Source organism: Brachyhypopomus gauderio, chromosome 21 (assembly GCF_052324685.1).
Source record: "Brachyhypopomus gauderio isolate BG-103 chromosome 21, BGAUD_0.2, whole genome shotgun sequence".
Lineage (NCBI taxonomy): Eukaryota > Metazoa > Chordata > Actinopteri > Gymnotiformes > Hypopomidae > Brachyhypopomus > Brachyhypopomus gauderio.
Window position 1 is genome coordinate 2,048,587 of NC_135231.1, and position 25,035 is coordinate 2,073,621.

At 43.4% G+C, this 25,035-nt stretch overlaps 1 protein-coding gene across 12 annotated transcripts in view; it reads left to right on the forward strand.

Moving 5' to 3' along the window:
* The window catches only part of LOC143485147 (band 4.1-like protein 1), a 40,200-nt gene that overhangs the window by 11,635 nt on the left and 3,530 nt on the right, over positions 1-25,035 (forward strand). Inside the window, exons 2-24 of one of the 12 annotated variants that reach the window (XM_076984418.1) lie at positions 5,272-5,354; positions 5,445-5,603; positions 9,354-9,458; positions 10,703-10,745; positions 10,902-10,977; positions 11,277-11,495; positions 12,271-12,358; positions 12,617-12,781; positions 14,072-14,169; positions 14,564-14,739; positions 14,929-15,131; positions 17,113-17,151; positions 18,097-18,132; positions 18,575-18,727; positions 19,321-20,559; positions 21,770-21,820; positions 22,578-22,776; positions 22,858-22,967; positions 23,383-23,628; positions 23,829-23,888; positions 24,278-24,370; positions 24,485-24,565; positions 24,678-24,794. In XM_076984418.1, coding sequence (XP_076840533.1) covers positions 5,289-5,354; positions 5,445-5,603; positions 9,354-9,458; positions 10,703-10,745; positions 10,902-10,977; positions 11,277-11,495; positions 12,271-12,358; positions 12,617-12,781; positions 14,072-14,169; positions 14,564-14,739; positions 14,929-15,131; positions 17,113-17,151; positions 18,097-18,132; positions 18,575-18,727; positions 19,321-20,559; positions 21,770-21,820; positions 22,578-22,776; positions 22,858-22,967; positions 23,383-23,628; positions 23,829-23,888; positions 24,278-24,370; positions 24,485-24,565; positions 24,678-24,794 — 3,822 coding nt within the window. In that variant the 5' untranslated portion in view covers positions 5,272-5,288. Of the gene's footprint in view, positions 1-5,271; positions 5,355-5,444; positions 5,604-9,353; positions 9,459-10,702; positions 10,746-10,901; positions 10,978-11,276; positions 11,496-12,270; positions 12,359-12,616; positions 12,782-14,071; positions 14,170-14,563; positions 14,740-14,928; positions 15,132-17,112; positions 17,152-18,096; positions 18,133-18,574; positions 18,728-19,320; positions 20,560-21,769; positions 21,821-22,577; positions 22,968-23,087; positions 23,194-23,382; positions 23,629-23,828; positions 23,889-24,277; positions 24,371-24,484; positions 24,566-24,677; positions 24,795-25,035 lie in introns of those variants that run through there. The other 11 variants (XM_076984409.1, XM_076984410.1, XM_076984411.1 and 8 more) reach the window with 11 other exon arrangements.

Here is a 25,035-nt window from a genome sequence, read left to right on the forward strand (position 1 = left end):
CCGTGTTGTTGTTCAGACATTTGCAAGTGGGCCTTTTTAAAGCAAAACCCATTACAGTCACTCTGCTTTGGCTTTTGTAGAAGCCTGAAGTGCTTAAAATGGGAGGGATGAATGGTGGGAACAGGGGTGGGTTGCCCACATGCACCGCGGCTTTGTCGAGCTCCCAGAGGACGCTGCGTTTTCTGTAATTCCTCCGCCGATTGCAACTGAGAGGGGGCGCTTTGAAGTCATGTGGATCCCAGCCCCGCCATCATCTCAAGTGTGCGGGTATGGCCTTTTTAATTTCCCTGGTTTATGCAGAGATATGTTTCTTGTTGTTTCAGTGCAGTGTGTGTGTGTGTGTGCGTGTGTGTGTGTGTGTGTGCAACACGAAGTTTTAGACGTTTAATGCCCGAGACAAGCGGCAGGTTGTCAAATGCTAATCACAGATTTCCGACTCCATGGTTCATAATACCCCATTATGCATCATCTGTTTACATGAGAGACAGAATTATTCACTGGAATTAAAATCCCATTTTACTCTGAGCTAATTAATGTTTCCAAAAAGCGTTATTTTCTTCAGGTGTGCTCACACATACACCTGCTGCTTTTCTTTCACCCTTCGCTCCTCTTTCCAGAGCATTTTTTGATTGGATACCGACAGCCAGTCTTTCTTCTTTCCTCTTTCCAGAGGTTTTTTGATTGGATACCAACAGCCAGTCTTTCTTGTTTCCTCTTTACAGAGGTTTTTTTTTATTTGATCCAGATAACCAGTCTTTCTATAAGATATGTATCATATAATACAGCTGACATCCCTGTTCAGCTGAGGCTGAATTTGTAAATGCTTTACAGATTCAAGCAGTTGTTTGGTAAGGTAAGAACCCTCTGGTGACTTTATGTCAAAATCAGTTATACGGTTCTCTGTCTTATACAGGGTACACATAACCTATTAAAAGTATAGACATAGTAGTATATAGTACTGATTATTGGCAATGGTACAATACAAACACCAGTATTTTTTTTTCTGAGCAGAATTATTTGCAGATGCTGAGGAAAAGTTATTCCAGAGCTGAGATCATGTCAGGTTGTCGAGTGTTTACTTTCGCCATGATGTCTGCAAACTGTAATCTGCATAAAAGATTTCCAGGAAAGGGATCATTTCAAAACATGATGATAACATCAAAGAATTTAAATCAGTACTTGGTGTGGGAGAACATAAATTAAAATATATGGTATCAAAAATAGCATTTTTGCCCACTGCTACCAGTTTGAAATTGTTGTATTTAATATATAATACAACATTAGCCTCTGAAAGACCTTATATAATTTAGTTATTATTACATTTTCCATGGCAAGCATATTTAAATATGCATTGTCATTGTTTTACATTCACTTGCACATGTTCTTGTGACAGGACGTGTAGGCTGTGCAACCTTGTTGTTCTTCTGTGATGTCTTTATGTGCTTGCCTGCAGATCAGACAAAAGCCCAATTAAACAAAGCATGAAAAAATAGACCTTATGAGAAGCCATGAAGAGATGCTGTGAATTCACTGCTCGTGTTCAGGGCCCTCGAGCGTGCGAGCGAGACTCTCAGCCTGTCGTGTTGCGATCACAAACGGCTGGGCCATTTTTCAGCTCAGCGCTGTCTGGGACATTTATGGCACAGCAGGCCTGATGTGGAACGTAGCTGGTATACAGCTCTGTACAGCCGAGACCGTAAAATTATATAGATTTTATTTTGTAATTTCTATAGAAAAAAAGGTTTTTGGTCTCCATTGTAGAGCTCTCAAACCAGTCCTGGCTGTAAAACGGAACAAGTCAGCAACTAGAGTTAATCAGTATAGATCGGTGGCAAATTTAATGAAGTGCAGGAGGCATTTGTCTTCTACCTGACGCGTGGGTTAGGGCTTGGTCAGTAGTTACTGAATGTCTTCTACCTGACGCGTGGGTTAGGGCTTGGTCAGTAGTTACTGAATGTCTTCTACCTGACGTGTGGGTTAGGGCTTGGTCAGTAGTTACTAAATGTCTTCTACCTGACGCGTGGGTTAGAGCTTGGTCAGTAGTTACTGAATGTCTTCTACCTGACGTGTGGGTTAGGGCTTGGTCAGTAGCTACTGAATGTATTCTACCTGACGCGTGGGTTAGGGCTTGGTCAGTAGTTACTGAATGTCTTCTACCTGACAAGTAGGTTAGGGATTGGTCAGTAGTTACTGAATGTCTTCTACCTTACGCGTGGGTTAAGGCTTGGTCAGTAGTTACTGAATGTCTTCTAACTGACGCGTGGGTTAGGGCTTGGTCAGTAGTTACTGAATGTCTTCTACCTGACATGTGGGTTAGGGCTTGGTCAGTAGTTACTGAATGTCTTCTACCTGACGCGTGGGTTAGGGCTTGGTCAGTAGTTACTGAATGTCTTTTACCTGATGCGTGGGTTAGGGCTTGGTCAGTAGTTACTGAATGTCTTCTGCCTGACGCGTGGGTTAGGGCTTGGTCAGTAGTTACTGAATGTCTTCTACCTGACGCGTGGGTAGGGCTTGGTCAGTAGTTACTGAATGTCTTCTACCTGACGCATGGGTTAGAGCTTGGTCAGTAGTTACTGAATGTCTTCTGCCTGACGCGTGGGTTAGAGCTTGGTCAGTAGTTACTGAATGTCTTCTACCTGACGCGTAGGTTAGAGCTTGGTCAGTAGTTACTGAATGTCTTCTACCTGACATGTAGGTTAGGGCTTGGTCAGTAGTTACTGAATGTCTTCTACCTGACGCGTAAGTTAGAGCTTGGTCAGTAGCTACTGAATGTCTTCTACCTGACGTGTAGGTTAGGGCTTGGTCAGTAGTTACTGAATGTCTTCTACCTGACGCGTGGGTTAGGGCTTGGTCAGTAGTTACTGAATGTCTTCTGCCTGACGCGTGGGTTAGAGCTTGGTCAGTAGTTACTGAATGTCTTCTGCCTGACGCGTGGGTTAGAGCTTGGTCAGTAGTTACTGAATGCGACTTACTGAGTAGTTACTGAGATTTAGCATGAGTAAGTTTGTTTGTTTGGACCGGAATGTTTATACTTATTCATATAAAATTTCCTTCTTCCTGGAGCTTGTGGTGGCGTCCACTCCACATGATGTCAGTAAATGGTATGGAAATGAAGATGATTAGCATGTACTGAATAGTGTCAAACTGTGACTGCAATTCCATTAAACATGAACAAGTTTTCAGACAAAAAGCCTCTAATATGCTTTGGAAATGAAGGCAGTCACAGTCTCTCTTTTGGGAGAATGAAGTGCTGAACATTTCGCAAGGACTGGTGTACACGTTCGGCCATATACTGCATGTGTACGTCAGATCAGTAGTAGTGGAATGACATTTGTAATTTGTTTCAAACTTTTATAAATCTTTTATAAATAATGGTTTCAAGTACCGTTGTTAGTCATATGGTTCACATTGCTCAGCACAGCTTGCAAAATGGTTGCACTCAAATCCTGAGCGGCTCACATATTTTGTTGTCCAAACAGACATGCTTTGAATTGTCAGGGAATATCTGCATAAATTATTCAAGACCATATGTTGATGAAAAGATCCTATGACTGATGGAAATTGTTCTGAATATTATCCCACTGAAATCTCAATGAGAAGTTATTTCATTGCTTGGTCTATAACACTTGTAGTATTCCGTGGAAACCACACAAAAAGACAACAAAGTCTCAAAATCATCAGACATGATTTCTTATGGAAAGTATACTCTCAAGCGTCTGTTTCTTGTTATGCCTGGTCCTCTAGTCTGATAACTGAGAAGGCAGTGGTCTTGCACTCTCAGTGAAGGAGGCATCTACTGCACCAGAGGGCTTTGAGCTAATGCAATTTATTACACTTCCAATAGCATCACTTGGAGACAGAGAGAGAGATTAGAGAGAGAGAGAGAGAGAGAGAGAGAGAGAGAGAGAGAGAGAGAGAGAGAGAGAGAGAGAGAAGGAGAGAGAATAGAGAGAGAGAGAGGGGGGTGGGGGAGGAGGGGGCGAGAGAGAAGCAGAGAATTCACCTCACTAAACTACCATTGGTGTAGCTTTCAGTGACCTGCTCGGTCTCTACAGCATGCCACCACACCATTTCTTCTTCACCAAACCAGTGAGAGCACTCTGTGACTACACTTAAAATAAGACAGCAAGTGCCTTCGTTTGAACATAAGCACATTACTGGTTGACTTTGAAGTGAAGTTTTAATCTGTGCAATGTGGTAAATGTTAGGAGAGAGCCAAAGATTGCGTATGCCAGGAATTAACTGAACGAGAGGTCTGAGGTAGAAGCAATGTGTGGGTGTGGAAATATATCAAATGGACTAAATGGTTAAGAGGGTGGATGAATAATTGTTGACTGTTCATAAAAATTGCAAATGCATTCCCAGGAAATGGTTGGGGTTATTCTGGGGTAACAAATACGTTGCCAAATTAGAATGTGGGTGTGGCTAAATTAAGTAATTGAGAGGTGTTAATTGGGCATGGGCTCTCACTTATTCACACTTCCAAGTATCTAAAAAATCCACCCCCTCCCCTATATACTATTAAGAAGCCTTTGTTATACGGGGTGGTGCATCATTGTAAAATGTAAAACCAGAATGCACTGATGCGTTTCAGCTTGTAGGCTTTTCTGTGGATGAGCTGCTTGAGTTATAAAGCCCTAGACAGAACAACTAAATCTAACCTACGTTTTTATTCCATGGCCCAAGTAAATGACAGAAATACATAAAAAAAGATTACACCAAATATTAGGTTATATTAGCTGCATGTGAGGTGGACCTTACTGTTATTAAAAAAGAACAACATCTGTGTTCAGTCACTGAAATTGATAGGGCTTTAATGTTTAAACCCAGAAGGTCTCTTTACAAGAGGTCTTTTGAGAGGGGGTTCTTTGACCTCATTGAATTACCACAATTACATTACAGGAGACGCTGGGTTTTCATGTTTGGGTATTCATAAGGTCTTGCCATCATAGTTTTCATTTTCACATATAATTTAATTCATTTTCAGTTTGTTTTATATATAGTATGTATTTGCAACATGTATATCTTATAGCACATGATCCATCTGTGCATGGTTTGATCACTGTTACTCCACCAGCTTTCTGATGGAGAAGAGACCTAGCTGTACTATCTCAGAGGTTTTATCTCCAGAATGTTTGGTGGTGTCAGGTTATCGACAACCCTGCACTAAAAGGGCAAATATTGATCCTTTTTGGAGAGTAGGAAATTGGGTGGTGGTGGTGTACGAGACAGCAGCCTTACTGTCTTACCACTTCTTGTCTTTCTTTCCAGAGTTGTAAGTAATCAGAATGTCAGACAAGGGTTCCTCATCAGATGTGAAGAATGTCATGGACGTAGAGAAAAGAGCCAATCAGGTAGGCTTTCTTAGGCCTGAATGAAATGCAATCCTAATTTACCATCTCATTCTTTATGCTGTTGACATTCTTTTCTTTTATTCGTTTTAGGACTACGAGTCAAAGATGTCAGATGAGCACAGAGACACAGATGAGTCATCAGAGCCTAGCAGGGTGTCCAGATCCCCTCAGAAATCCTCCAAAAGACCAAAGACTGTACCTGTGAAAGTCACACTCCTGGATGGATCCGACTTCGAGGCAGGCGTGGAGGTAAGGTGGCTGTGCTTCATGTCCCAGGTGTGGGTTTGGAGATAGTGTCCTGGGGGTTTCTGAGGAATTTATTTTAAACATGTATCCACAGGGATCCCTCAGCTATTGCACATATTCACATCAGGTGCCCAAAGTACTGGCTGATTATTGAACTGGTTGAGATTTCGGAATAAAAAAAACATGAATATGGAAATTTTGGACACACAAGTACTACTAATTTGGAGATGTACAACACGGAAAGCCTTTAAGTACATACATAAATGCCCTTGTACGATTATAACTATGATTGTGAGTCTGGTCTCTCTCAATCTCTCAGTCTGCCACTCTCTACATTAGTTATGGATAGTTAAAAAATGACATGGTATGGAAATGACACATATGATCATATGATCACAGACTGCAGCATGAACTTGGGTGAGCCAGTTTTCTGTGGATGAGTTTCATTGTGAATCCACACTGTCAACTGTGTGGGGTTTTCTCGTGTTGAGAGTGTACCTAGAATGGAGTGATGAAAAACATCTACTAAAAGGGGATCCACAACTCATTGACAAAAGGGGTCAAGCAAATTGCAGCTGAATGCAGTGCTGGTGCCCCAGCTAATGCACAGATCATCATTCCTCAGCACGGATGGGCTTGAAGACCAGTTTGAGTGACACTGCTGTCTAAGGGGAACAGAAAGGTGTGACTCCAGTAGGCAAAGGCGTGCAAAAAAATTGGATCATTGAGCAGCAAAAAAAATAAAAAATACACAGCATGGTTAGATGAATCCAGATTTCTGTTGCACCATGCTGATCAGGATTTGACACAAGCAGCATGAATCAATGAGTTCTTACTGTCAGGTGTCACCGGTCCAGGCTGGTGGAGGTGGAGTAATGGTGTGGAGAATGTTTTCTTGGCAAACCCAGGGCCCTCCGACACCCGTGGTTGGATGTTTGGACAGTAGGGCTGACCTAAGCATCGCGGCTGACCAGGTTCATCCCTTCACGGCAGCTGTTTACCCTGTGGCTGAAGGACACCTTCAGCAGGACGATGCATCATGCCACAGGCATCATATAGTCATGGATTGGTTCCAGAAGCATGACAGAACGTTTTCCTAGCTTCCCTGGCCTTCCCAGTCCCCAGATCCTAATTCTATAGAACATCTTGAGGATGAAATAGAGCTTCAGTACGTCCATCTAATTTGCGACATCTGCAGGAAGCTGTGCGGTCCACAGGGGCAGAATTACTATTCTGCAGAATTATTTCAATATATATATAAAACACACACACACACGCACACGCACACGCACACACACACACACACACACACACACACACACACGTGTGTGTCAGGTATAAAAGCCACTACTAATAATAGTGATGAAAACCCTGTTGCTTACAGCTCTTACGTTGCTCCTCTTATCAATCTTCCACAGTGCTGCTGGACTTCACTCCGCCTCTCCTACTATAGAGAAGCTCTCATGATGACGGACGACTGCATGCGTGTGACTGCACCGCACCAGCTGTAGAGAGATGTTTGGGGGAGGGGTGGCCATTGTATACAGCCCACGTGTCGGTTGTAGATCAGAGCCATGGCAACGGGCCCACCCCGAGGCTTCCATTGCCTGATGGATTACGATGACCCGTAGTAACGCAGCGTGTGTACATGTGGCACGGGCCTGCTCCGCACTCCCCTCCATGACACCTGCCGAGAAAAACATACAGACCAGTCAAAAGGTCGGAGGTCGTCTGTACCTTCCTCCACCCCCCGTTAGCTGAGGACCAGGTACGGGGTTTATAGCAGGCTTTAGTGCCTCAACGTGCATCCGCTGGGGAAAATCGAAGAAGTAACAGAAGCGTGTGGCAGCCCAATTGGGGCCTTGCTGATCCCGCCATGTGTGGCCGCTTCCTTGGCGAGAATCCCGACGGGAGGCACTGAAGCTGCATCTCACTTGTTCTGGTAACCTAGATCAAAATGCGCTGAATGAGGTACAGTATTTGAGGTGATAAATCAAGATCCCCCCCCTGGAAACGGATCCCCCACTGGTGATCGACTCCACACTCCGAACTGACTCCCGAACTCACATACCATCAATAATGATGAACTACTGGTAGATGATTAACTGTCCTGTGCTGGAGGAAGACTCTGCTCCTCTTCCTTACCTCTGTGCACGCGGAGCAGATCTCTCATGCATGTCCACGATTATGTCTATTGACGCACTCTGGGGCTACGTTGCTGTCGGCAGATAATTCCACAGAATCGCTGCTTTGCTCTCAGTTAGCTATCTGGTGCAGATGATGCAATGACTAGCCTATGATATGGATGAGTGGCCGTGGTCATGGGTCTGCGGAAAACCACCAGATAAAGCAATTTGCAGAGAAAACATACTGTTTACTTTCATCTGAACAGCTATATTTATCTGTAAGTGTGACAAATCTATATCAGCATTAGGGTTAATATTGGCAGATGCAGACATGGTAAGACTGGCCATTGCCAGTGGAAATTTGCATACTGGTACAGCTATATTAATTTGGGCTTTTATGAGGCCCACTGCACTTGATCATGGTAGCCATGCTGACTGATTAGCATGCACCAGATTAGCATACACCAGATTAGCATACACCAGATTAGCATACACCCTCAATGACTCACCCTCGGCAACAAGTGTGCTGGAGACTCTTGTGTGGAGACTGCAACAATGGTAAAAAAAAAACTCCTCTGCAGTTCTGGATGGTTTTCAATGCTCGGGGAACCAACAGAATCGACCTGCTTCAGTTTCATTATTTTGGCAGGAAATATTAAACCGCTCCTAAACCCCACTCTAATGCGCTTGGGTTATTGAGGGCCTAACTTCCCAACTCATCCATGTCTGTTGCATTTTGAAGACCACTTCTTTTACACCAGGAAGTCTGGTCAGCGCTCCTTCATCCTCCCTCTCTCTCTCTCTCTCTCTCTCTCTCTCTCTCTCTCTCTCTCTCTCTCTCTCCCCCCCCCCCCCCCCCCCCTCTTTCTCCCTTCTCACTCCTCTCTATTAGACATTGGGAGGAGACATACATACAAAAAAGGGGGAAAAAAGCCCTTACCACTTCTGTTTCCATGGAAACAGCTGCTCTGTCTCCCTGTCACTGTAGGAACTAGGCTCCCTGGGAAGCAAGTGCTCTGTGTCTTTGTAGACTAGCTCTGCCAAAGCCAGTGTCTCAAGCAGCTCGCCATGGCCACCCGTTTGTGCAGAATAGATGGGTGTGGCCTTCAGAGCATCCAATATTTGTCTCCTTGACTGTATAACAGGAGAGCATGCAAAAACATTTTAGTATACCAACGCAAACCATTTTAGATTGAAGTAATTATATGTGCACCTGCTTAGGCTTAGCATGCTCTTCACTGTTCTACAAAAACGATGTCTCAAGCACCTAGCTTCTGCCACCCTTTTGTGCAGAAAAGTCGGCTGTGGCTTTTGGGAGTTCCGGAGACTCAGCCTCTAAATAATAGGAGTGTGTGCGAAACCAGGAGTGTAGATATTATTGGAGATGTATGCACTTGCTTAAGATGAACAATTTAAAGAACAATAGAGGTAACTGGGAGCTTGGAAGAGCAATAGACAATATAGTATAATCCTAAAGGTGTGAAACGCTGGGCTATTTTTGGATATAGTGTTTATTCCTTTGTCATGCTGTGTCCAGTTAAGGTGGCATGGAAATGCGAGTCTTTGACACTGCCCATAATTCTCTTTTTCCCCCCCTGTGTGTGTGTGTGTGTGTGTGCTGTCACAGAAGTCCTGTAAGGGGCAAGTCTTACTGGATATGGTGTGTGACCACCTGAATCTGCTGGAGAAGGACTACTTTGGCCTGAGCTTTTGTGACGCCGACAGCCAGAAGGTTTGAGTTTGCTATATCATCACTGTCTATCTCACCTCTCTCATCTGATGAATGACTGATATGATGCCATATGCTCAGAATCAGCAGACACTTTGGCATACTGTATACCAACAACTGCTACTACACAGATCACTTTTACACACATCCCAGACTTCTACATATATTTGCACCTTCTACACCTATACCTTAATATTCCCTCCTTTAAACATCACCCTGTATTAATAAATTCAACACTGCCAGCTCTGTCATGCACATAATGGCTGCCGGAAATCGTGCGTCTCCGGTTCCCACACGCGTAGCCGGGATCACCGAGGCTCGAACGTGGCCCCCACCGCATGCCACGTCTCCCACCGCAACCCACTCCCCTCCCCACCCCACCCGGCTGCCGAATCGGCCTTGGCCGGCACCACTAAGAGTCTGAAGCCTGTGCTAGTGAGAGCTCGGGTGCAGGCGAGCTTCACAGGAGTGTCAGCGACGGCAGCACTGACAGCAACCATGATCAGAGATGGGAAAGGTGGTGCTGGTGGTGTCTCTGGTGCTGGTGGGTTTTTTTTTTTTCCTCCCGGGGAGTAGCAGGCGGCAGGGTGCCACTAACAGCTTCGTGCTCGGGAACCGGGGCTGTGAACAAAAGCAGCTCGCGACGAGAGTGAGCACGAGACGTCTGGCCACAGAAGATTGTGCTCAGCACGTTTGGTGCTATTTTTATGGGGGTTTTGAGGAGCTTTTAGGAAGTCGACTGTCATTTTGTGTGACATCTTTACTGAGTACAGTGTATTTGTATGGGGGAGTGCAGTACAGAATGCTACATTCATGTCAAGAGAACCTTAACACTTGCGTCGAAGTGTGTGAGGTTTGGGATACTGGAGCTCTGCAGGTTGGAAGTACACTACAGTTGGGAGTTACAACCGTTACAATTAACAGTCGCGAATATCTTAATTCCTTTGTGTGCCTGTGTGTGTTTATTTTGTGTGTAACACAAGCCTTATGCAGATTTGCATGACCTTAACCAGTATACAGTGATTCAGATGACATTTGACTATTCCCTAATGCCTCTGTAGGTGATGAATATTAATTTACTGACCATGACTATTTAGTGGAATATATATGAGTCTGTTACTTTGACGCTGGCAGAGAGCGTTTAGTGCTGCCTGATGAAAGTGTTCGGTAGATTTGCTCACTCTACCACACCACTGCTTGAAAGAGCTCTGAAATCTCACAGGACGTTGGCCCTCCTTTCCTTTCAGAACTGGCTGGACCCCTCAAAAGAGATCAAAAAACAAATCCGAGGTAAGTGTAGCGGAAAAGCCGCTTGCTCTTTCACCGTCCAAATATCCCCATGCCTGTGGGAGGTGAAGGGGAAAGTATACTTCCAGTGTCCTTCTGAACGGACATGTCCGGACGTGTCCCCGTCCTAACCGATTGTTTTTGCCCGGCTGGTCGCAGTTGGATCCTGGCAGTTCTCCTTTGCAGTCAAGTTCTACCCCCCTGATCCCTCTCAGCTCATAGAAGACATCACCCGGTGAGCGTCCACCTCTCCGCCCTCCACCTCTTGCACGGACGCTTGTCCCAAATGAGAAGCCCGCCTCTTTTACCAAAGCGTGCTGTATGTAGAGCGTGTGATTTTATGTTTTTGATACGAGCGGGTGGATGTTAGGAAAAAGGTGAGGATCGGTGGCTTGAACCGCTCGAGTTTTCCAACTCGGTGGGTCTTGTTTCACACCTGACGTGTCCGTGGCTGAGCTTTGAGAGGCCAATCGTGTACCGGTCACTCGTCCGTAATGCGAGAGCATCTGTTTCTTCGTCTGTGTGTGTGTTTAGGTACTACCTGTGCCTGCAGCTGAGGGAGGACATACTGTCGGGTCGCCTGCCCTGCTCGTTTGTCACACATGCCCTGCTGGGCTCCTACACCGTGCAGGCGGAGCTGGGCGACTACGACCCGGACGAGCACACGCCCGACTACGTCAGCGAGTTCCACTTCGCCCCCAACCAGACACGCGAGCTGGAGGAGAGGGTGATGGAGCTCCACCGGACATACAGGTGAGGGAAGCTTCACACACACACATATGCACACACACACATATGCACACGCACATACAAAAAGGATGGATTAACACATGCACTCCAAGTGAGACCATATTTGCAGAGCAGTATTGCAATAATCAGTTATTCACTACAAGAAATATGACAGATGATGACTGAAATGACAATATACCTTAACAAATGGAGAGTAGTCAAACCAAGCTGTATACACACACACACACACACACACACACACACACACACACACACACACACACACACACACACACACACACACACACACACACACACATCTAAACAAAGTTTTAGCAAAAGTCAATAACTTGTCGCAAAAACTGGAGTGGTATTCAAGTATCTAAGCCTGGTAGTAAAAATCTAGACATTTATAATGGTAAAATGTCTCTAGCATTTCAGTGTTGATAATTTAGCATGCACTGGGAGCAAGCTACCCAGAAACACAGCGAGTGCTCACACTGACTTTGAGCCGCAGCCAGTTTACAAATCCAGACAGGCAGCACAGTGGGAGCTGAATATGTGCCAGTGACAAGACCGAGGAAGAGGCTGCTCGAATCAGCATCATCCTCCCACAAATAAATAAAAATGCCTTCATGGAAATCCCGTCTGCAGCAGAGAAACTTTCAGCTTCACACCTACTAGCTTTTTCATTTCTATTGCTTCCATTTTCTTTATGATGTTCTGGTGGTGTGAAGATGATGATGATGATGATGATGATGGTTGATGATGGTGATTATGATAATATGCTCTGCTGTAGGGGCATGAGTCCTGCAGAGGCAGAGATTAACTTTTTGGAGAACGCAAAGAAACTGTCTATGTATGGAGTTGATCTCCATCATGCAAAGGTGCGTAGTATTACTACTACTACAACTACTACTACTACTACTACTAATGATTAGTACTACTAATTACTACTAATAACAATGAAAGCCTTTTAAACATTGGGAATGCAGTCTTGTTTTATATGATATAATTGGATGTCAGGGACATACGCATCTAATATCAAAACAATCATAGTTTTTCTTATCAAGTTTTTGTGTGTTTGTGTGTGTGTGTATGCATGCACATGCATGTTTGTGCGTGTGTGTGTGTTTGTTTCACAGGACTCTGAGGGCATTGATATAATGCTGGGTGTGTGTGCTAGCGGTCTTTTAATCTACAGAGACCGTTTGCGCATTAACCGATTTGCCTGGCCTAAGATCCTCAAAATTTCATATAAGAGAAGCAACTTTTACATCAAAATCCGCCCTGGAGAGGTAGAGAAAAAGGTCTTTTGAATTTTTCAAGGTTTTCTTCTAATAATATTCATGCATGCATGTTTACTGGATTCACAAATCATGAAACGCATTAGTAAGATATCAAATGTCTTAAAATGCCCATATATAGGTGTGCAAGGTTCGTAAATGGAAATGTAAAACTGCTTTGGAGATACTGTAGACTGTTTAAGATGTGGATGAGGGTAGATAGATAAGAGAATGATTCCCAAAACCTCTCACTAACTGGCAAACTAGACTGTCTGACTGCTACTGATGTAGGTGTTTCAGCCTCCGCACAGATGCTGTGAGAGATTAACCATATTTATAATTGCGTAGTTTTCCAAACACTCTGGACATCTGAAGTTAACATCTTTGCTGCAAAGGCGAGAGAGAGACAAAGAGAAAGGGAGTGAGAGAGACAGAGAGGGGGGTGGGGAGGAGATTGAAAAGATTCTTCAAAGAACCATCTTGTGCTATAAAGTTTTAATGTTCATTTTATCTGTATATTATTGAGCAAAATAAATTTTTAACTAGCAATATGTTTTTCATTAGATACAGAATCTATCAGTGCAGTAGTGTTTAAATCCAGTGCATGATGAAATAGAATACAATAGAATAAACTCTGAAATCATGCCAAACACACATCACAGTTTTTTGATTCCATTTCTCAACAATATACAAAGCAAATGTTCCCTACTGGCATCTATGGAGAAAAGTAGGGGGAAAGAGAGAGAGAGAGAGAGAGAGAGAGAGAGAGAGAGACAGACAGACAGACAGAGTAATAAAGCAGAGAAGGGGCTGTTTAGTGAGGGACAGAGCCCTGGAGGTGTTTGTCTGCGTTCGAGTTCTGTGGTCTTCACTCTGGGGGTGACTCACTTTCTCTGCCCTGCTTTTCTCCTGTTAATGTGATTATTTATGGCAGCACATCCGCCATGGATGCTCCTGTCGTCTGACAGGAATGAGTTACAAGTTCAACCTAGAATCTCAGGGCCTTGTGTACTCCTTCCTAAACTTTTCACATCTTTGTACGCTTAAACAAGGGCCCGATTGCCATGCATTAGTGGCTATGCGATTGTACTGCTGAACGTTTACATGCATTTTGGCACATCCATACTCCCATAGGCTAATACTGGGCATGTATTCACATCTCGTAAAATTAAAAGTGCAGGCTCGTCTGTAGGCGGGGTCTACATGCCAATGATCTCAACTGCCCCAAATCCATCACCTCATGTGTAGTTACACACTGCTTCTTTTCCCCCTTATCCCCATGCCCCAAATACCCACACTCCCCCACACTGCCAGTATGAGCAGTTTGAGAGCACCATTGGCTTCAAGCTCCCCAACCACCGGGCCTCTAAGCGCTTGTGGAAGGTCTGCATCGAACACCACACATTCTTCAGGTAGGTTCTCACCTCTACACGTCTGCCTCACCACCTAGTCCTGTACCATCTTCTCACGCCTTGAACAAGGTTATTATTCAGCATGGCATCCTTGAGAGATTGCTGTGACAAGAGAGCCGTTTGTTGAATATGTGCCCCGGGTTAAGAAGCAACATCCTGCTAAGACAAGGCTGAGGGGGATGAATGCACGTGCAGTTTCTTCTCTGCTGTTTAATGGGATAATCGGGAGGTTTTGGGGAGAAATACGCATGTCATGTTCCTCCACTTGCTCCTACAGGGGAGGTACCTGTCATGTATTAAATGTGATATGATTTTCCATTAAAAATTTTTACAGTTTTAAGGAATTATTTCATGCATGACTAAAGCTTGTTGGGATGCATGGCTTTTCCCTTAGGTTGGTCTCTCCTGAACCCCCACCCAAAGGGTTTTTGGTGATTGGCTCAAAGTTTCGCTACAGTGGGCGGACCCAGGCCCAGACTCGTCAGGCGAGTGCGTTGATTGACAGACCGGCCCCCCAGTTCGAGCGTTCTGTGAGCCGGCGATACTTGCTGTCACGCAGTCTAGACGGAGGTGCGTTTTGGACGTTTTTACCAGCACAGTCTACACATCAGTACAATTGCCACTCTTGAATATATATCTTAAAAAATAATAATAATTCCATACGAGTAAAGAAATCATGTAAACAAGGCCTCTACAAACCTTTGAACTGGCATGCACGACCCTGCGCTTTTATAACACCACTGTGTGTTTGACCTTTAGCCTCTGCTCTGGGGGACACAATGGACAGGCTGTCCCAGCACACCGCCAGCGAACCTGCGTGTAGCCTGCCCCGAGACGATCTGGACCAGGACTCTATGGAGCACAGTCAAGGACAGGACCTGGACCGGGACCTGGACCGGGATCTGTACCATGCTGATGACGGAGATCTAGAGGGCAGTGGCACTAAGACCATAGAGCTGAAGGTACAGTAGAACTACTGCTCAATCTGCAGCTGTATCGCTAAGTAGTGATGCACAATGGATAAAATTGATGGAGCAAAATTCTCTTAACGCTTAGAAAATATAGGATATATAGGATTTTTCTTTGTACAAATGTATTCAGACCCCTTAAGTCACCAGATTCATCTGGTTTACAAATGACATTTTTTGTGCTGTGCCATATTTTAACACTGACTCTAAAAAATGAATGAATTATATTGTTTTAATGCAAGAAAATGTGTGACAAAAATTACTAATTGAAAATGCTGTTTGCATAACTCTACAATTGGCTTATGATTAGCCTCTACCTGTGAATAATTAAAAATGTTCCGTGAGTAAGGAAACACCGTGAAGGACTGTAAAAGACTGAAGGAAAGCCATCAAGCCACTGAGCACCATTCTGAGGAAACTAGATATAAAGTTATAAACATGTACAATATAGGAACAGGCCATTATATGATTCTCAACTGTTTTTATATCCAACTGAGCACTGTTGGATCAACTGATGAAATGTGCATCTCCACACTCAGGCACTGCCTGGGGGGCATGTGAGGGAGAAGCATCAGAGACCAACAGGCACTCTGAAGGCGCTACAGAGTTCAGTGGCTGAGACTGGAGTGAAAGTTCATCTGTCAGATATCAAGAGCTCTGCATACAAATGCTCTCTATGGGAGGGTGGCACGAAAAAAAAGCCTTCACTGAAGAGAAGCCACATCAAAGCATGTCTGCAGTTGGCCATGAAATATCAGTGACCCAGTTACCATGTGGGATAAGGTTTTGTGATCAGATGAAACAAAAATTGAGTTTTTTTAGCCAAACTTCAAAACGCAATGTGTAACACAAACTTAACATTGCCTGCTCCTCAACAACCGCCATCCTTGCAGTGAAGTATGTGGCTGACAGCATCCTGCTGTAGGATTTATCCTCAGCAGGGAGGGGGTGTATCTTCTTAATACCAAAGGGCAGATAGGAGGTGCAAAATACAGAGAGGTACTGCGAGGTGACCTGCTTTGGGGTGGTAAGAAGCTAAAGCGTGGAGGAGGTTTTACCTCTCAGCAGGACAATAATATGAACGTAACACAGGAATTGAACAACAAAAATGTTTTACACTGGCCGATCCAGATCTCAATCCAATTGCAGTATGTGAAAATTGCCATCTTCAAGTATCGTCCAATCTAGATCAAATGTGCAAAGAAGAATAGGAAAGATTCAGCCGCAGTGTGCCAAGCTGGTAGAAGCAGTTTGCCAAGCAAAAATGGTTCTACCAAGTACGAGTCTGAAAGGGAATACTTAGTAGTAGTAGGAATAATATTTTTTATTTTTATCATTTTTTTGTCATTTTTATTTCTATAGATGGGATAATCTGCACAAGAGTAATTTGTAATCCAATAATTTGATAACTTCTAAAAAACTGATTGCAGTTAGTGACAAAATGTCTTCGGGTTTAACAATTCAAGGCCTTTAAATGGTATTTGTGCATGTTAACCAGAGCTACATGAACAATCGTGATTGTGTCCTCCCTATAATAGCAGACACTTACTTTTAGCTCCAAGAGTCCAAACCACATTTTGTTACCACCCGACTAACCTGTGACCTTCAGCCTCGCTTTCTCTTCCAATGCAAAATGCAGTTCATCTCCTCTTGGGCCTCTCTATTCTCCTCTGGCTTCTCTCCACCGTCTGGATCTTTTATTCCTGCTGTTCTTTTCAGTTTTCTTTCTCTCCCTCTACACTTCCCTCCCTCGCTCCCTCTCCTTTTTACCTGAACTCAGACCTAAAGGGTTTTTTTTTATGTCTGGGTGTTTTTTTTTTATCTCTAATATTATCCCAACATAATTTTTTTTCTTGACTCTGTCTTTCCTCCTATATGAATTGACTCAATCCAGATTACCTTCTCTGCTCTCTGTAATCTGTAATCCTTCCCCCGCTTTCACTAATTGCTCTTTCCTCCATTCTTTTGCTGACAGGGGGAGATGCCGGGCTCTCCTCTAGACTCTAAGGCAGAGGTATTTTACGGTGTCTGGCGTCTGTCTATCTCTGTGTCTGTTTGTGTGTCTGTCTCTGCATAGTTCCAAGTAGCATGGCTGTGGAGTCCATTATAATGAGAAGTGAGTTGACCATTTTAGCCATGAGCACGATTGTCCTGTACATGGCTTTTCATGTCACTCAAGGCAGTCCATGTATTCCAGGCTGAATTGGTATTTCTATTTTAATATTAATGGCTGTTTCGTGATGTTGGAGTGAACTTACAATGGTTTAAAATGTCAGATTATAGATATGTCTGTCCTTATTTACATTTTTTTGGTTGATTTTGTGTTGTACTTATCAAGGCTACCTTACATTTTCATCATGTTGATGCCATTAGTTCAGCGTATGCTTTCAGTTTGGTGAGTGCTTTTTGGTTTAATGGACGAGAAGAGCAGAAACAGATGGTAGAGGCAGAGCAGAGCTGTTGGAGCATATTGCCAAATTAGTTCATTTGAATACCATGTTGACTTAGATGGATCAAAGGGTAGCCTACATATTGCATCCTAATTTAGATTCTTTTCACAATTTCTTTGGGATTAGGGGTGACACTGCTACAGTATTTATCCATGTTTTTATGCTTTTGAGTTTATATGTGTCAGTCTATGTGTCATAGGGTAGCAGGAGTCATTTGTTTCACTGGTCTGGGTGCACCGTTTTAAATTTTGTGCTAAATCTTCCATTGAGAAACATCTGGACCTGTATCTAGAGACGATGAAACACCCTCCCATGGCTGACTGTAGTGTGTGTATATGAGATTGCTTTGTCTGTTTGGCTGCTTGCCTGCCTTTTAAACTCAACCGTGCTCTGCCTCCCTGTCTCCACTCCTGCCACCCCCCCCCCCCCCCCCCCCCCTCGCTGCACCTCGCTCTGCCTCATCCTGCCTCGCCTCGCTTCATGTCCCACTCCCTCACCTCCCTCCCCAGTCGGACCAGGACTTGGCCCCACACCCTAAACAGGAGGTACTGCTTTTGGAACATCCACATCCTGACCTGGCTCCTTTTACATATTTTACAAAGTCTCTCATCTATATGTGTCTTAAGTGTGGAGGTTTCCGGAAACTGGGCCAACACAGAGATCCATTACCTGCACAAGCATGTGTCATGTTTATATGTGGTGTGATTTTGAGCAGTGGTGCCTCTATTTGGCAGGTTTAGTTTAATGACTTCAAAGCACCTAAATCTTTAATAACTTTCCCAGAATGTTAGAGAATGATTGTCATTTATGAAACAGGTACCACGTAACACAGGTCTGCAAAAGTCTGCAAAAGTCACTTTGCAAAGTAAAATACAAAAGACTCGTTGGCATGTCTGCCGCACTTTTTTAAACATATTTTCATGCGCTTGGTTTTTTTTCACACTCTGCGGTGAGCAAGTTTGCCATCTTGACGGCTCTGCCTTCCAGCAGTTCCTCGACAAGCCAGAAGACGTGCTGCAGAAACACCAGGCCAGCATCAACGAGCTGAAGAGGGCACTGCGTGAGCCCAACAGCAAGCTGGTCCACAGAGAGAAGTGCCTGTCTGCAGCCTCTCCTGGCAGCACTCCAGAGAAAAGAACTGTGAGTAGAAGAGGCCCATCCCTTAATGTGCAATGAGTTACAGATCGTTTATAAAAATAGTTTTAACGAAGTATATATCGATTGTCTTAGTGGGACTCGTGTAGCAGTCTTTCGTCAGTCAGCACTACTCCGAGTACCTACTCTCCCCGGGCAAAGCAGTTGATTATGATCGTTATTTAATGAGTCTTTTTGTTTAATGAGTCACATGTCTTGCTTTAAGAGGAGATTGTTGAACTCCTATGTCATACAACTGGCAAGTGCAGAGTAGTTTGAATGGAAGCTTTCTGAAACAGGATCTGAAACAGCATGAAATTTTTGTTCATATGGTTCGTATTGGCAGCCATTTTTATTTACAGAAGCAGTACATCTTAACTCTAGGCAACATTTAAACACTGCTGCTTTTAAGTACTTTTCAGTTGGTAGTTGCTATGAATTCATCTCCTCAATTTAAACTACTTCTGATACTTACATACTGTATCATACCTGCATTGGACTTGTACATAATATCATACAGAAATTTTTGGTTACACTAATAGAGTATATAAGCAACACTCACAAGCTATTGAAACTGTTCACTCTATATTGATATATAGGCCTCTGAGGAACCCTTATTGATTGAGAAGCACGAGGATTGTCAAAGAGACCTGACCCTCAGTTCAAAAGAGGAAACCAGCAAGAGCCCTGCTAGAGTAGATCCATCACTTACTCGTTTTCAGCGTGAAGGAGAGGAAGTGATGGGAGGGAAAACCCACATGACTCGTGATGACACAATGGAAAGTCATGTGATAGCAAGAAAAGCAAAGAACTCACCAGAGAAGCCTCAAAGAACAAGGACCAGAGGTTCTACATTAAAAAACACACAAATCCAAGATACATATTCTGGTGTGGAGAACATAAAATATGAGAGCAAGCTTGTCTATGGGGGCCATGCTGAGAACAACATACATGCAAATGGCTACGACGGATGTCCAACTGAGAGGCACTGGACTGAAAGAAAGTATAGGGGAACAAGCCATGGAGAAGATTCCACGTGCCAAGACTTTTGGAACTACGAGGGGAGAAGCTGGGGTGAGGCTTCTCCAAATGCTGCAATAGACAAACACATGCGGGATCAGTATAATGGAAGTCGATTTCAGAGACAAATCATGGAAAGTGGAAAAGACAAACCCAAAGCCATCATTCGGTCCCAAATGTCTGATCTCACCTATGACAAAAACAAGGCTAAAGACTCAAGTATTCTAAGGAGTGATTCAGTTAAGAGTGACACTTCTCAGTCAGAGGTGAAACGAGTTGTTCCCTTGAAGCCAGAAAGGTCGAAGAAGTTAAAAGGAAACAAAGGAGTCAAGCAGCAAGATGAGAGTAAAAGTGACAAAATCTTTGCAAGATCAGTTAATGAGTTTGAAGGAACAAAGGAGAGGGAGGCATCACTGGGAAGTGAGATCATATTGGATTTTTTCACGCATACAAGTAGATCTGGAGACATAATTTCCACACCTGTTAATAGACACCTGACTAATGATCATAATGGTGGAGAGAGAGAAGACAACCCGTTTCCACAATCAGACAGACAGCAATTTCAGGATGTGGCTGGCGGTGTAAATCAGACACTCAGCCCTGAGCTTGACCAGGACTATTTAGAAAATTCTTCCCCACTGTCTGACTATGAATCGAACTTAATGTTTTCTGCCTTTGATCAAATGACTGCTTCGTATCCTGTTGCAAAATCCCAGAGGATGAGAGAGGCACGAAACAAACAAGATTCTACCACTATTGACCCCAGCCAGAGCCACCTCAAGAACTCCAGCTTAGAATCAGTCAAGAGGAAACCAGTGGTAACAACTGCTTGGCATCTGCTTATCACTCACAGGAACTATAGGCATCGCATGAACTTGCACATCCATATCTTAGTTTTTTTTCTACCTCCCAGTACACGCACTTGTAGAACATAAAGCACCTATAACTGAGGAGAGATGGGTGAAATGCCCACATTGGCAACCTAAAGTTAACCATTGGCTGATGGGAGTTTTAGGTGTTGTAATAGTTGGCTGATCAGATGAGGATGTGCTTCCTCTTTTTCCCTTTCCCTCCTCTTCACAGCTCAACATCTGCTTGCACATTCGAGACAACCCATAGGGTTCTTCATGTAATCTTCATTGCTTAAGCTTCAGACTCACGTTTCTCAAATTCCCACTGTACCTGTGGCCTTTCCTCCCAACAGCCTTTCTCTGGTACCATTTTATGAGAATGGTTGTTGCTAGGAATCTAAGGCACCATGCTGTTATGCTTAAATGCCATTTTTGCAAATGTAGATGCTTTTCTAAGCAAGACTTTCAAAAATGGCCATGCAGTTACTCATGGGCAGGACATAGAGCTAATTTGATAAGTGATTGTTTGAGTTGGGCTTTGTTCTTTGGGTGGAATTATATGCTGCCATAGTCTAAAAGGCTTCAGATTTGCCATTTTGCTAGGCTGTAGATTAGTTCATATTTCAAAGGCAGGAAACATTGAAGTATTTAACTTTTTTGGCAGTAGCCCACTGAGTGTCAACTTGCAGAGCCAAAACAGAGTCCTAGGAATTACTGTTTAACTTGGCATCAGTAGAGTTTTGAGTACTATCTAAGCACTGCTTTGGTAGTTTTGGTAGGTTTAGATATTTTCTTCCTGAAGCCCATCTGGGCTAAATCATAGAATAATTGACTTCTAATAATATTGATGTACCATATCAATACCAAGACTTAGTAGAATATCTTCCAAGATTCTTAAAATGGCAGCATTGTTCTCTGAGATTATCATAGCTTTAGCTCTTACATTAGTGGAGCAACATGCCTGATGTTCAGTAACTCTGTAGACTCAGGACTGTGTACTGACTTAAGGTAACCGAGTCTAGTTGTACATGCATATTTGTGTATAGTTGATTAATTTTATACATGATTGCACCTAATTGGTAATTTGTTATGGGGCTAATTAAGGTGTCCTGCCATTTTGCCTGAAACACCAGTGCTCTAACTTTGCATTACCTTTCCTATTATTTCATCTCACCAGGAGCCCCCCCCCACCCCAGCAATTCATGCGGAACCTCAGGAGGAAATCCAGGTGCTTCATTTCTCCTCTCATCTTACCCACTTCTAGCATCTTGCTAATTCACAAGTTTAAGCTTTAGCATCTTTGTCATGCCAAAGCATTGTTGTCATGCCCATGTTTGTTTTCATGCCACAGTAGAATGACATCAATCGCATGGACTCCAAAGTCACTCCATAATCACAGAAAAAAAAAAACTTGTCCCACTGCGTCTCATTGCGTAGTGAGATGAGTTACTTTTGTCACTCCATTTAATAGAATTTGTAAATGTTATTCATAACTAATAACAACACTTAAAGCTTGCTTCAGCAGTAAACCAAGATTTTTCAGTGGCTTGAAACCTCTGAGAACTCAAAGTGGAAAGGGTAATGAATTATGGAGGAGAATTTATTTAATGGGCTATTTATGTGCACAATGTGAAGTATGCTACAGAGGTCAATCAAGTTCTGTCAGCATATTCTTGTCATAATCCTCCCTCAGAGACATGTCCCAGTTCTGAAAAGAAAATGTTTCAATCAACCCATCTCTTTAGTTTTAACTAACATCTGCATTCCCACTAGACTTGTGTCATTACCTAAATGGCATGTTCTAATTTTCTCAAAAGATCACTGCTTTTAGACTATGGAAAAGCATTCACAACACTGCCTTTTTATACTTGCCTCATGTTATACTTACAGTCTGCTTTAATTCTTTTGCTGCATCTACTTTGAGCTCCATGTTCTTGTTCTTTATTATTTTCCTTCTCTTAGCTGTTTCTTATCTCTTCCTTCAGAGAGAACAGTGGGAGCGTCGCCTGGGATCAGTTTCAGAAGATGACCCTGACCCAGACGCCCTGTATCTGAAAGAGACCCACCTGGGCATCGAACGCAAATGCTCTAGTATCACAGTCAGCTCCACTTCCAGCCTGGAGGCTGAGGTGGACTTCACTGTCCTAATGGACCTTCAGACAGGGATGGAGGAGTTCTCCAGAGGTATGTCTGAGCTGGGAGAAAAGGACTTCTCGCCTGATTTTACTCTTTCAGACCGACCGACCCATCCAGCCTTCATACTAGGGGCCGACCCCATCATCCTTCCAGACGAGAAACCTGTGGATGTGTGGAGGTCTGTGGAGGAACCCAAGCCCGCTGTAGTCCAGAAACCTGTGGAAGAGCGTAAACCTGAGGTAGGTGATGCTTCTTCTCTAGCATGGAGACTGAGCCACCACCTAATGCAGAGATGCATAATTGTGTGTCTGTGTTAATGTGTTTGATCATATCATTTTATTTTCTCTTGCATCCTACAGGGAGTCAATACAAAGCATGAATTTACATGGGAATTTCAGTTCATGATTGATGCTAATTCTGTTCCATATGGTGATGCCTTCCATAGTCGAATATCAGTCCATTCAGGTTTGGTTGTTTTAATTTCAAACTTCTATGTTATGTTTCTCACAGCTTCTTTTATTTTTTTTTGACCCATGATTCATTTTGTCATCAAGCTCTTTAAACCGACACTGACTGCCTAGATTCTCATTCCTTGTTAGGGCTTCTGACCCTTCATCACAACGTGACCTTTTGCCATTGTCTTTCTCTTTCAAGCCATTTGTGCCGAAAAAAGCGCCACGGTCAGTGAAGGCTGCTCAAGCTTTGAAGAAGGAATCTGCAGAACTTGCTAATATCCAGTCAGCGAGGCGAGAGGGTTCAGACACAACGTTCTTTCAGCCTCACAGCAGAGAGAGCAGTGAGATGCTTCCCTCTCAGGCCCTGCGGAAGACTGAAGTCAAGATCGAGACACAGCCGAATGGCTCAGAGGTCACCACAACCATTATGGAGATTGCAGACCAGGTAGGCATGGTAACCCATGACAATTTATACGTCAGTTACACCACATGAATTATACACTAGACATCCCCAATCTGACTCTATTGGAGTGATATCCCAGTGTCCCTATTATAGTGAATAAGCTATGTAAATTGGATTGTATTCCAGTTATTGGCAAGTACAAAACTGACCACAGGTCATGCTGAGGTATCTTTCTGTCATAGGAGCACAGTATGAGTGGTTTGCGGGAAGCATCCTTCACAATGACGGAGAGGATTTCTCCTGTACGTATGCATCAGCACAGTTCAAACTAGTGTGTTCAACATATGTTAAAGTATAAGCAAATTGTGGGCTATGTTTACATGTGTGTCTGTGTCTGTGTCTAGTTTGTGTGTCTGTGTGTGTCTGTGCCTTTTGCAAGGTTTTTGTGTTACTGTCTAGCATGTATTTCTGACCGTCAAAGCCAGAACTGACTGGGTTGCAACATATTAACTGAACTGTTCCTGTTTGTGTCCACCAATCAAAACAGCAAACAAACATCTCATGGAAACACATTTTGTTTGTTTTGTTTGTCTCACCTTTTTGTTGTAGCGACATTCTTTGGACATTAGTACAAACAACACATAACACTGGACACGATGCTTTAATGCATCTTTATTCTCTTCCCGAGCAGGTGAGCTTTGGGTCTCTGGGAAGAGAGGGTTCTGGGTCTCCTCTAATGGGAACAGAGAATGTGACATCAGCTACCACAACACATGTTACAAAGGTAACAGGAAGAATTAAACATTATTTACCTATCATGAAATTCAATAATAAAATGTATTGACCTCTGGCCACAAGTAAGTGTACTGACTCACTAATATTTGTTTGTGTACCGTAGACTGTGAAAGGAGGCTACTCAGAGACAAGGATTGAGAAGAGGATTATCATTACCGGAGATGATGATGTTGATCAAGATCAGGTACAGTCTTGCAGAGAACCGAGCTAGAAGTGTCTTAAAGGCAAACAGGAATAACACCAGAAACATGCATAGAAGTATCTCCTCCTTTGATTGTGGATTTGCCTTTACTCAGGCGCTTGCCATGGCAATAAAAGAAGCCAAGCAACAGCACCCTGACATGCTGGTAACCAAGGCCATAGTTGTCAGGGAAACAGAATCTTCCACACAAGACCCACATGAGGAATCCAAGGTATTTGTCATAGCTAGTCCCTAAGAGCCTCATTTATACTCTCCCTGTGAAAGTAAACACTTATGGTTTCACTGATGTGTTAGCTGCCACATTGGCTTTTTTCAAATTGGGGCATGTGTGGAGTCTTTACATGTTCATAATAACATATCAGTGTCAATACAATTGACATTTTATGTTACATCTTGAAAGCTTGGCAGAGTTGACGAGAGCAAATTAGTGCAAGTTGGGGTTATACAAAAAA